Source organism: Pithys albifrons, chromosome 7 (assembly GCF_047495875.1).
Source record: "Pithys albifrons albifrons isolate INPA30051 chromosome 7, PitAlb_v1, whole genome shotgun sequence".
Lineage (NCBI taxonomy): Eukaryota > Metazoa > Chordata > Aves > Passeriformes > Thamnophilidae > Pithys > Pithys albifrons.
This window is the reverse complement of record NC_092464.1, coordinates 21,898,455-21,912,302: the sequence shown is the minus strand read 5'-3', so window position 1 is coordinate 21,912,302 and position 13,848 is coordinate 21,898,455. Positions and strand designations below refer to the sequence as shown.

The following is a 13,848-nucleotide window of genomic DNA, read 5'->3' as shown; positions in this document are numbered from 1 at the left end:
ACTACCACTGTTTAGTGATACACAGATGAATTACATATTGTAGCACTTTCTTCTTTAAAATTTGTCTAGAGACAAAACAGAAACTCTAATTATTTATCAACTTCTTAACTTGCTATAATTTAATCATATCTGGAGGACCAAAGTTTACTTAATCCAGTCTAACATTAGAGAAGAAAATGTGTAATTTTTCAATGCTATAATCAGTGGCTTTCAAGGCATCAATTTTTCCAAAATAGTTTCCTAAGAAAACAGGATTGATGGGATCTCTGAAACTGAATCCCATCTCTCCAGCTGACTTCTGAATCCACTGCCCAATTTCAGTTTTACAGAGGAAATGGAGTCTCACAAGTGGTTGGTGAAAGTGGATACCAAGCAGGGCATCTTACTGTGGAGCTGGTTCAAAAAAAATTTGATTTTATATGTCAGCAAGATTCCTTTGGAAATCAGCTTTTGAAAGAGGAAAGACACTTCACACAATCCTACTGATGTACTATGCAATTGTATCATTCTAATTTGCAGGCACAGGCCTTTCACACATGACCAGAAGGCATTCCAAACTGGATAATGCTCTGAAATAAGAATCACAGAATCACAGAATTGATCGGTTTGGAAAAGACCTCTGAGATTATCAAGTCCAACCCTTGGTCCAACTCCACTTCATTTACTAGATCATGGCACTCAGTGCCACGTCCAATCTCAGTTTAATGCGAATCTTGAGCCTTTTACTTATTCAGTTACTAACTTGTTTTGCTCATCAATACAAACAAGATCATTGTTTTGGAAGTAAAAATACATTACTGGAATTATAGACCAGAAGTCAGCAAATCTGAGTTTACCAGAGTTTTTATCTAATTACTAAATTACATACTAACCCCCCAGTCACAAATTTAATCCAAAAGGGCAGCTTTTCCAAATAGCTGTTGTCTAAGAAGAATCAAGCTGAAGTGGGAAAATCTCATGTTTTATGACTTCCAAAACCTTTATAATAACGTAATTCATTCAGGATTAACATTAGCTTCTATTACCATGCTACCTTTTTTCTATGTAAAAAAATGAATATCTGTATTACATACTATTTCTATATCTATTATTTTAGCCTATAGACACGAGTTGATTGCTATACAACTTGTGGTGAGCATTAACATACTAGTTCTGTTTGGCAATAAGGATGTGGGAAACAAACGAGTATGTCAGGAATACTTAATAGCAAAGTCTAGAGCCACTTAAGATATACTGCAGAAATTCAAATCTTCCTAAATACAGTTCTCACAGTACTAAAAGCTGCAATTAATGTTGGAAACCAGCTTACAGTGTTCAGTTTCCCACTTAAACCACGTAATTCTCTCTTGGGATGATGAAAACCTTCTGGTTTGCTTTAATGTAGAATGATGAAATGTTTTGGAAAATAGACCAGATTATTTTATAGCTCAAATATGACAAAAGTGTTTTTAAATGACAATTATTAGCCTGGTTAATTATTCTAACAATAATATTTTATGTCTTTACAAGTGAAATGTATGAGCTCTATGAAGCAATGAAGAAAACAATACAATAATAATGCCATGTAATCCACTGCAATCTGGTACTGGTAAACAGTATTTTAGGAAGTCATTGTATGTACATATGTTGATATATACATGGAGAAAAGACTAAAGATTCACAAATGTTACAGTTTCACATTAAAAAAGGTGTTGCCTTTTAGTTTCATATTTGAACATGGTATTTCAGGTAACCAACTCCAACAGTAGCAGAATAGAGTGATTGTCTTCTATGAAAACCACTATCACTCTTAATCAATACAAAAATTGTGGGGATTTGGTTTCTTTAAAGCTGTATTATACAATAAAGCCCATTTCATTTCACACCAATCACAAGCTTTCTTAACTACACATAGGCAGTGACTGAACTTTTTTTCCAAGTACATCTTCACTGTTTGAATATTTCCATACCTAAGTGTCTTTAGCTTCTTTAAGTTTCTGATTGACAACTTTGGCACCGCTCTGTAACACAAAGTAGCTATTTTTAAAGTACATATATAAACGTCTAATCAACAGGTAGACGAAGATGGCATTGAACTCCCTATAATACAAATCACAAAGAGAAAACAGATTTCATACCCTTCTTATGTAAAACAAACCAACACTGGAAAAAATGCACTTAAATATTGAAATGAGGCTACTACAGTTTCAGAAACAAATACATTATCTGAATGTGACTTCTGATGTTATAGAAGTGGAGAAGTAAAGGCAGAGGATTAAGGCAATGTCTTAAATATCACTAAATTTGCTTCATCTTTGCTAGGAAAAGTTCAAAACTTCCTCCACCACAGATAATCCTTCCCCCACCCCACCCGCTTTTTTTTTGTTTGTTTTTTCCTGCATCCATGTTTAGACTTTCAATTCATTCATTCACATATCTTAACCTGAAAGTAGAGCTGCCTTATCAAAACAGGTCAAAGATGTTATTCTGTACACAAAAATGTTGCTATTGGTATGAAAAGAGTCAATAAAGGGATGAAACCCTTATCTTTCAATACTTCTTAAAAAGTGGTTAGAAACTGATTACTAAAGGTGTACTTGTAAAGGAGTAAATCAGATGCTGCACATGGATTCACCCTAATGTTCTCAGGATTCAACAGCTCTCATATGTGTTAAGGTTGTGTGGCTCAAACATCAGCTACAACCCAAACTGATTCAGTGTCTTGCTGTTCATAAATTATCTAAAGTCTCCTGACACAGATTTTCTATACAAGTTCAGTCTGGCAGTTAGTGAGTTTTGCAAAAAGCAGAACTGGCATAGAGTTTCAGAACAGAACTACAACAGTTACTATTTTAAAGTGTATTTTTATTATTGAAGCATACTTTGTTATGTTGGCAGTCTTATTTACTGTTTCTGGTTCCCTGGATCTATCCCAGTAGGGTTTGAGAACATGGGAACAAAGCAGGCTGAACAGAGAATATAAAAATTTGTCAGGCTCTACTTCCAAGAATACATGGTGCCCTGCTTAAAAAGAACATCTGGTTTTCAGACATTTTGGAGAAAAAATTTTCAGAGACAAAATTGTCACAAAATAGTTTCCCTGTTGTTTAGCCCAAGAACACTTCACTTAAAATATCTTTAAGAGGCATTCAATAACTATATTTAAAACTCAATTTCCTAAGTTCTGTAATATATTAATGCTTTTAGGACATCTTTCTTTTTCAGGAAGCAAAATTGTAAGGGGAAGAACAAATCTGAGGAATCAATCTAGAACATGTATTTATAACATGTGTACACAGACAAACAACCACTCACAGAGATTCATTTTCTCAAACAAAAGACATGAGAGGCAGATGATCAGCTCATACGCTGGAACTGCTGTTCAGTCACGTAGTGAATACTAGAGTCCCAATTATAAGTCCTAGTGAAAATGGGTAAGATAGTATTCTTTGTAATAAAAATCTGCAGTTAGTAGGCTGCAATTAAAAGATAAAATAAAAAGGAAGGTGGCTTGCAGAGCAAAGAATGGATGGTGTGAGCCTGGCACTATCAAGGTGTGCTGTATAATATTTTCAGTATAATATATTCAGTAACACAGAAAGGTGTCTGCAAATCAATTACATATAGATTTATCTATAAACAATATCTAATTTCAGAACATTAGCAACAGACTGCAATAGCTACAAATAGAACATGTGCCAAATGCAGTATCCAGTGGTAAATGTTAACGCATTAAGTGAGGTGGGTAAGTTTGGTGGCCAGCAGGAAAAAAAAAGTATCACAATATACAAGAGCACATTTTATTTCAAAGTGTGTTTAAGGAAACTTCATGGAGTTCCCTAGGAATGGTTGTACCCTACTGCCTTGCTATCTGAGCAATAGCACAAACAACACTGTGCTTCTATATAGCTGAAAATAAAATAATTGCAGCAGAATTATGTGGGACTTGTACCTGGAAAGGCTAGGGCACCTGACTAGTGGAAGAAGCAAATGATGGAGGAAAAAGCCATCAGTATTTTGTTTTTCACTTGATTCAGAATTACAAATAACATTTTTAATGCAACATTTCTTTAAATATCAATTTTTTTGATATTTAAATACAATACTATTGAGAACTCTATCAATTTATTAACCATATTTTAAACAATGAGCCAGTATGTCTTTCCTCCAAATTCCAAAACCAGAATATCTACCCATTATGTGATGACTCAGGCCCAATGTCTTCGCTATTGTATCAAATATAGCTGGAACCAACACTGATTTCACACCTAAAAGGGATACAGAATGATACAAGTTCTCAGCCTTTGTTTCTATGCAGTACCTTTACTTTTAGAGGTTACTTCATACAGTGACCTTACACAGTATAAAACTGCACTTAGCAATTCCTTTGATGAATTTACCATTTGCAAGCCACTCTGCATATAATACCAAAAAGAATGAAACAATTAAAATGTGTTTCTTTAAAAATCACTTTCATTTGATAGGGAAACGCATTGTTTATACCCTCCTCCTTTCAGAAATAGGAGGCTGCAGTTCCTTCTACATGTCAATAAATGCTCCTATGGCGTATGATCCAATCTGTTACTATCAAGTTTCCAATTTCAGTTTATATATGAAAGTCATACATTCTAATATGAGGAAAAGGAAAAAATACTCCTCAGGACAGCGCTGGCTATGAACAGACAGTAAATGACCCACCATTTCTATGCTGCTCTGTGTATTTTTCACAACAGGTGTTTTACACATTCACCACTACAACCAATTTCAGCTATTCTGAAAACAGACCAGCTAGTGTTCAGAAATAATGTATCCATCGACTTATGTGTTAAAATATTGCCTCACGGAGATGACTGCACATTAGTCCAAAAAGTGTTCCCACATAATCTTTACAAATCAGACAATATTTTTTTTTTAAGCAACTGAAATGCAAACTTGGTGTTATGGGTTCACCTAGGTAGGCCTAGATTTGGGCTCTGAAGTCTGGACTAGGCCGAAACTGTCGGCTGACTTGAGCTGGGCTGAGCTAACAGCTGACCCCTTCTAGCCAGTAATTTTGTATTCCATATCACATTATGACATCATCTCCAGGGAAGTAGGAACCAGTGTGGGAGTGGTTAAGGCAGTCGCTTACTCAGCCCTCCTCTTGGGAGGACTCACGATGCTGTCCCAGGGGGGATGGAGAGGACCAGGCCCACCACTGGCTCACAGGATACCTCAGGAAAGTAAAATGTGTTGTTCTGGGTCTCTCCTTTCTGCTTGGGTTTGTCTCCCTGGGGAATAAGCTTCTTCTTAAGTAATGTGTAGTTAGGACAGTAGAATTTGTGGGTTCGTTAAGAAGTTGAGGTGGGGAACTTGTTGCTGCAGACTTGTGTGAGTGTATATTTGTACTCTCTTCTAATTGTCTCTTTCTTTCTGTGAAAAGTATATGTAGATTTAGTATAAATGCAGTTTGAAGTGGTTTTTTTTCTTTCCCCTCTCTTTTCCTCCCTTTCCCTGGTGTTAGGAGGGAGGCTTTTCTCTCTGTGCTTGGGGGGGGTTGGCAGTTGCTTATCTCAAACCAAGACAGTTACCATGAGAAAGGTCAACAGAGCACACACTTAGAAGGGAACTAGGAAGTTGCAAAAGCGAATTGATAGATGACCTCTAGAATCACTTTTCATCCTAACCGTATTTAAAACAGGCTTGAAATGATTAAGGAGACATTCTCCTAAAAATGTTTAATGTGATATTCATGGCCATTACTTAAGCATATTTTCTTTGTAAGTTTTCCAATTCAGAAGTGCTCCTACAATGTATTAAACAGAGAGCTTAAAAGTTCACGGGTAATTTCTTAATTTTTCATTTGTGGATCTGGAAACGGTTCTCTTATTGCACTGGCTTTCTATCATTCCTTCTTTCATCTCTCCTTTCTTCCTTCATTTTGAAGGGTGTTTTATTCAACAAGTGGTAGTGTTTTATTTTGAATTTTTATAAACTAAAAATTTGGGTGGATCAGATGTTCCTATTGGAACTGCTACAACTACTCCTCAGACCCCATTTTACAAGTGTTCATTTAGGCTTTGAAACTGTATGCCCTGAGTCAGTACAAAGGTGGTCTCTCATCTACCTCAGCACAGAACAGTATCAAAATGTGTTAACATTTCAGGATGAATTCTTTTCAGTGACACAGAAATTGGAATGACTCAAACAAAACAAACACATGAAAAGCGGTATCCAAACAGCTCTTTACTCTCAGCTACTTCATATATAAAAAAAATGAAACTCCCTCTCTGAAGGAAAACAGATGGATGAGAAGTTTTTTTTTTCCCAAAAGGAAGTAATCTGCTTATTTGCTTAGAGCCATATATAATTACATTTCATGGTCTGTATCAGCCAACCATGAAAAATGCCCTTAAATGATCACTGTGAAAACTGTATATAATGGGATGACTATTACGCATTTTCTAAAACTTCAGAGATCATATAGATATGACTAAATAGCTGAAATTAGTCAGACGGGGTAAATAGGAAAAAAAATTGTTTTAGGATGATAAACCCCAAATAATTAGTTAGATTAACATGCAGAGTCTTGTATCTCTGAGTTTAATGATCTCTATGCTACAATTTCTGGCTGTAAGAACAAATAATGCACATAAGTTACTTTTATTGAGAAGAGAGTTGTTATCACATACCAGTAATAGTTGAATTTTTACATATAACTCTTGTTTTCTTTCATGACCACGCACAATCTCTCTTGGTGTTCTGAGCTTAAATGCTGTACCAAGTAACACTCCCCCTTAGCCCAGTTCTGGTAAATACCCTGACCCAAATTCAGGCTCTCCTATAGCAGTGTGAGCATTTGCTGAGGTGCCCTTCAGTGAACTGTGATTAAAGACTGTTTAGGAGGAGGAGAAGTGAATGTTCTTTCTTCTGAGACACAATACTATCAAGGATGCAGAATAAAGGCCCTGAGAATATGTAGAATAGGCTACAGTGATCAAAGTTAGAAAAATAAAAAAATGCAATTCAAAACCAGTATGCTTCCAACAGACCAGAAGAAGGACCTTTTCTTTGAAAAGCAGTAATTTATAACTTGTTCAGATGTCTCAGCCAGGACTTTCCTCTGCTTATCTAATTCTCTGAATCTAGAAAAGCTACAATCTCATAACTGAAAATGGATGGCAAATTCTGTTGGGGACTGTGTGCTCCAAGATGTAGAAACAAATAAAGGGAATTTTTTTAAAACTTACACAGCTGAAGTGTCCCCATGGACTTTCAATCACTGGAGTTTCATTCCATGCTGTCTTTTCACTTTCAAAGAGTCTGAATTCAAACTTCCAGACCATGTGGATTTGCATATCAGCAGAACAGTATTTAGAGAGCAGATGTTAACCTACTTTTGTTTTTCCTATTGTTTGCACTGGAAGATTTTCTTACTATATTTTGCATGACATTTCAACCTCTTGGTATTCTTCTTTATAGTGTCTGATCACACTTGGACGTTCCTGAAAGTTCTGAATACTCTCAGTTTGACATAGTTTCATACGAGTATCATAAAAATAATCAAGATTTATCCATACAGCATTTCACCCAGAACACCACAACCTTATTTAGAGCTGCCCCACTCCTCATTTCTTTTCCCTACAATAAAACAGATAAAAAATAAAAAAATACTAACATTAAAGCTCATTTTTAGAGGACATTTACAATACCATATATTTGCCTTTGCACCCTCTGCCTCAGCATGTCAGATGAAAGCTTCCTTGTTTGCTTTTGTTGGATTAAGGCCATTTGAAAGTTTTCCTATTCACTGAAGGAAGGGAAGGCAGAGAGAGGCAGAAATGATGGCTGTTTTGATTTAGTTCCCTGTGAAGAATCCACATTCTCTCTTTCTCGGGGAAAATCTATCTTGCTGCAAATGCAGAGTCCATGACCACTAAGAGTAATAGCCATGCTTATTTTTTCAGAAAATGTTAAATTGGATTGCTGAGCATTAAGAAACTTTCTGACCTTATACATAAAGAGCTGTAACTGAAAGAAAGAAAATATGATGGCATTAATTACAGTTCCCTGCTAGGATTTGTCCCCTCTCCCAAGTATTCACACAAGCTTTTCCAGCTCTATTATGACATATATTAGAATTCTGAAGAACTATTTAGGCAATACAGACATTCATGTGTCCTTTCTGACTTCACTACATACCCATCTGCAGAGCAAGCTGTAGTACTTCTGCCTGAGACAGTCTACCTTAGAAATAAATACATGGAAGATATGAGGTTTCATTTCAGATTCTATTTCCTTTACACAAGATCTAACTACAAATAATTATTTGGCTAATGACAGTCAGCAAGTCCCAGGTACCAAAACTACTGATACTCTCTTCAATAAATGTGCTTCAATCAAAATTGCTATTCTAAGGAAAAAATATTTCTTTTTATTTCTCTCTACATCCAATTCTTAGTAGTAAAACTAGGCTAATAACTCCTTGGGTATGTAGAGAAACGCTGTAACAACCAAGATAAGGAGATGAAGACCATGCAGATACAATAAAACTTATTCTTTTAGTAATGGGAGAAACTGCTGACCCCTTGCAGACTTCTATTAAAACTAGGACATGACTCAATTGTCTCCATTTAAGGCTATTTCAGGCAGCAGCAGTTACCACAGAATTTAAGCCAAACTCCATACTTTAGTTAATTTTTTTATTTTCACTTTAAGCTGTAAGTGTGACCTTCAGCCCAAAGATACTGTGCTGCATTTTGCTCAGACATTACAATCCACTGAAAATAGAGAAAGTTTTAGAATGGCAGCTATTTAGAAAGTTTTTTATTTTAGAAAGTATGACTGAAATCCATTTCTCATAGCCACAGCTACAAAATAATAGTCTACATTTAGAGTAGAGCAAACATATTCTGGCAGACAGCAATAGATGTACATCTTACAGTATTTCAAACAAAATGTTCCAAGACAGAAAAGGAAGGTGGTTTATACTTCATTCCACAGACAGGAGAACAACGTTTATAATTCCTCAAATGTAAAAATTCTGAATGAAATATCTGAGTATTAAAGAACAGCATCCAGCTTTCTTTAAGTATGAGAGTATGCAGAATTTCAGTAAAACCTTTGGCTTTTTAAACCTCCATGCTCAAGAAAAGTCCCTGGGATAGCATGAAGATTGTCCTGTTCTCTAATTTTCCCATGCTACTTGTCCAGTGACAGCAGCCTAGGAAGATGGCTATTTCTAGATTTCTAGACCCAATTACTCAGCTAATGACAAAAGTGATTACTATTCTGCTTAATAATTGCTTAACATTCTTCTATTTACACATAAGGGTTTAGGCTCCTGTAAAACATACACAGCTTGAAAGAATTAACACATTTGTATTTTTTTCTGACTTAATCTGTACTGGTTTTGGCTCCACAGTTCATTTTTCTCTTTCCATTCTGAAAATTTCTTTCTCATGTAATCAAACTCACCATCAAACTAGAAGCTACATCCTCAGTATCAAACACCATCTACACAACTACACACGCTACTTTAGCAACTTGCTGACTAATCACTGGCAATGAATTAAAGTTTCTTCCTGTAGTTTTTGGCATGTAGCTTCAATTGATACAATAATGGATTGTCAACATGATTCATATTTCCACTATAGCTGCCATCTCTGCTCCACCTGAAATGCTCAACAACAGCGGTTTTACAAAGGATGGGGTCACACACGCAAATTCAGGGGCTCAAGAGCATTTACACATCCTCAGCTCCTGTGTGGTTTAATAATAACAAAAAAAAATCTAGGAAATTCTTTGCCAAGACCATGCCAATTCCTTATTCTAAGATATTAACCGCAAGCTGAAATTTTCAACAGCCTAAGTGGAGTTCAGTGAAGAAAGGAGAACTAATAAAGAGACACCAGATACTGATACCAAGTTACTATAAAACCCAGCAAACAGCCCTCAACATCCTAAAAGAAAGAGGATTAGAAATGGATTTCTACTTGGAAATGGCCTCTGTAGACACTAAACATTAGATGCAATAACAAGTACACTAGACTTTGAATAACAGTGATTACACCTATTTGTATCAGACTGCTGTCTATACGACAAGGTATTGACTTTGATGGTATAATTCAGAAAAACAGTGGATAAAATTTCAAAATTGAAATAAAAATGCTTTACTAGGAAAGACTGGGGAGAGAGCAAAGCAAAAAAATAATCATTCAAAGGGGAATAAGGATTTTTCTGTTTTTGTGGAGTAGGGAACAAAGTATTTATCAGACACTAGGGATTCAGAATTTGCAAAATATATTCAATGTGCAACACTGGCTAATTAATTTTAAGGATTTTTTTACATTTAAGTTTAAATATAAGGGTTTAATTTAAAGTAAATAAATACTACTACACAGAAGCTCCCACAGTATTGTGGGAGGTTGTGTTTTTTTAATAAGACAAATCTTAGCATTTGTGTTGTCTTTTTAAACTTTAGGCAAAATTTTACTTAAAGAAATTCAACAACTCAAGAATTTACAGCTTTATCTTTGTTCTGTGTTCCAATATCCATTTTCAAGATTTATACCTATAATACTAGTTAATTTCTAAGATATTATGTACAGGGAAGTTAATAAGTACTAATAAATATACTAGTAAGTACCATTCAAAGTTTCAATAAAATTTTTAATCAGAAACAAGTGTTCTATAAATCATCCACTACAGAAACAGAATTTGTCTCCTTGGAAAATCTGGTCTAAGGTTTTAAACAGAGCTCCTCTCAAAAGTATTCCATATGTCTCACAGATTACAGTACACACCTGACAGAGTAAATATAAAGAATTATTGCAACAGTCCTGGTATCTATTTTTAATCTAGAACAACCAACTATTGTTATAGATTAAAAATTGTGACAGTACTGTCAAGAAGATTAAACCCCTAAAGGCACCTACAATAACTACTTCCTTTTTATATTTCACTTGCACTGTAGAGATTTAAGACAGTACTTACCCTAAGCATGGTGTTCTAAAGCATATCCTACCCCCAGCCCAATAAATTAAGCTAAAACTGAAAGACTTCACTGACATTTATGAGGATTGCTAAACTTATGTGAACAACTCTACCTTCAAGGGAAGGCTTAATTAAAAGGTTTGGTGACTGTATATTTTCATTAAAGCCACATAAAACTCACATGGTAGCAAGAGCTGTACTTTGAATTTATGTGGTGTTTATCTGCCTGAAGTTACCAAAAACCACATCTAACATACCTTGGCAAAGAAGACTGTGAGGTGCGTTTCACTGCCAAGTATCCAAATGGGAAATTTTGGAGACTTCAAATAGGAGCCAACCTAAAAAGGTACAACAAAATGAGAAACACAAAGCAAACCTCAAAAAATCACCTACAAGTTAATGATAATTCAGCTAGTGTAGTCAGAACTGCTCTAAAACTAATATAAAATGTTCAATAAAATTACATAACTGTGTACAATACTTAGGTTCTAATTTTAATCACTGATTCCCGTTTGACTTGGAAAATAACATAGTTTAGGATAATAAGACATCACTAAGACTGTGCTGTCAATGATATCTCTCACTTCAACCTTGGGAACATGCTCCAAACACTGCATACAGCTGCTCCTACGCTTAACAATACTATAATCAGATGTTAATAGAGGTAGAAGTCCACTTGACTTATTAGCTGGTTTTGGATGAATCAATTCAAAATTGACATTTATTTAATAAATGGACAGCTAGTTACAGTCAATACACCAAGGTTCTGCCAACTACATTAACCTCTTTAACCCTAAAGGAATTCAATGGAGATTGAAAAGAAACCAAAGAACAACCCAAATGTCTTTTGAAATAGATGAGTATTAATCCTGTTTCAAAAGCAGCCTTTGTAAAACAGCCAGGAGCTGTTACTCCACAGGGGAGCCATGCTGGAGCAGTTCATGATGCACGGCAGCCAGTGGGAAGGATCCACACTGGAGAAGCTCAAGGAGGACTGTCTCCCATGGGTGGGACCCCATGGTGGAGCAGGTAAAGCAAAGATCCCCCTGCAGACCATGATGACACAGGCTGCTCCCTGTAGTCCACAATGGACTATGATGTGGACTTAACTAATGGTAGACTACAGCAGGAGCCCCTTGTTGCAGCCAGTCTGGGGACAAGGGGTGGAGTTCACTGCAATGTTAAACCCCATAACCTGTCCGAAAAGGACCAGAGGCAGAGATTCAAATGGATACACCTTTAAATTGTTCTAAGCCATGATTTGAGTTGTATGTTACAGGGACTACTGTAACAGGAACCACCTGCATCAATGGAGAAGCCTTACAAGCAGTTTCAATGCAGCAATGACCTGACCTGAGCTGGCTTTGGTGCCCATCAACTCCACCCAGCACACCACCTCTCCTGTACTGTGTGGCCACCGAAACAGATGGAGCCCAAAGTTACAGACTAAATGAACTCAAAAGGACATTTTGTGGACATTTAACAGGGGTGGTCCATAGAGTGAGGGAATGACATCTGTATATTATATCAAAGGGTGGGAAGGGGGGTGGTGGTTAACGAGGTTGTATTGAATAGTGTGGGACCTGAACACCATGTAAACGGTGTGGAGCAAGGGGTGGAATGTGTTGGTTTGGAATGGGACAGAGTTAATTTTCTTTACAGTGGTTGGTATGGGGCTGTGTTTTGGATTTGTGCTGAACACAGGGTTGATAATATAGAGATATTCTTGTTATTACTGAGCAGGGATTACACAGAGCCAAGGCCTTTTCTGCTTTTTGTACTGCCATGCTGGCAAGGAAGTTGGGAAAGCACAGGAAGCTGGGAGGAGACATAGCTGGGAAAAGTGACCCAAACACACCAAAGAGATTATTTCACATCATATGACATCATAATCAGTTCATAGAGCGGGAAGGAAGAAGCAGGAAGGGGAGACGTTTGGCATGATGGCATTCATCTGCCTGAGTAACCATTATGTGAGACACAACTCTGCTCTCCTGAGGATGACTGAACACACCTGCCTGCTCATGCGATGCACTAAATAGTTCCTTGGTTTGCTTTGCTTGTGTGCACAGCTTCTGCTTTCTCTATTAAACTGACTTTATCTCAATCCACGAGTTTTCTACCTTTTACCCTTCCAATTTTCTGCCTGATCCCACTGGTGGGGGAGTGAGTGAGTTGGGTGCATGGTGTTTGGCTGCTGGCTTGAGTTAAATTACAGCAGTAAAGCACAAAATTTCTCACACAAGAACCTGAAATCAAGAAATTCTGTGTCACAACAGGAAGAAACCATATGGCCTAGGGTGCCCATCAGTTACTTTCAGATGTTTGGAGATAAATACATTCACAACAGCAAACTGCTTCGGGACTTGACAGCTCTATAACCATCCACACAATTTGCTTTAGAGTTCCTTTAGTGAACCCATAAGCTTCTATCTAGCTGTAAGAAATTAGAGCAATAAAGTTTTAATTTAAATAGCATCAAACAACATCTACTACAAAGATACATTTAACAATTTTATCATAAATCTGTTTTAATATGTTAGTTTTAATTTCAACATAATTTGAAAGTTCTTTAAGATCTCCAATTATAAATATGAAGCTTTCAGTAATACTGTTAAAATATTCCACAACACCTTAATGAAAATTTTTACACTATGTCGAAAACAGCTTACCTTACAATACCTCAGAGATTCCATCAATGTCAAAAAGCCTACTGTTGCCTGTTTGTGTATGCCAAGAAGTTCTATTAAAACAAAACACAACATTTATTGAAGAAAAATCTGCAAATTCTATTTTAACCCTTTTTTCCCCTTACTTTTAAAACTGGTCACGTAATAAGAACTAAGTCATGCAGTTTTAGTCACAATGGCAAATCATTAAGTTATAACCAAAATT

General features: G+C 36.2%; 1 protein-coding gene across 4 annotated transcripts in view; it reads right to left on the bottom strand.

Annotated features, from left to right (window-relative positions):
- MINDY3 (MINDY lysine 48 deubiquitinase 3) overlaps positions 1–13,848 on the bottom strand; it is a 47,470-nt gene that overhangs the window by 11,134 nt on the left and 22,488 nt on the right. For all 4 annotated transcript variants that reach the window (XM_071560449.1, XM_071560451.1, XM_071560450.1 and 1 more), the window contains 2 exons: positions 13,626–13,696; positions 11,211–11,291 (listed from right to left, as the gene is read on the bottom strand). In XM_071560449.1, the coding sequence (XP_071416550.1) occupies positions 11,211–11,291; positions 13,626–13,696 (152 nt within the window). The remainder of the gene's footprint in view (positions 1–11,210; positions 11,292–13,625; positions 13,697–13,848) is intronic.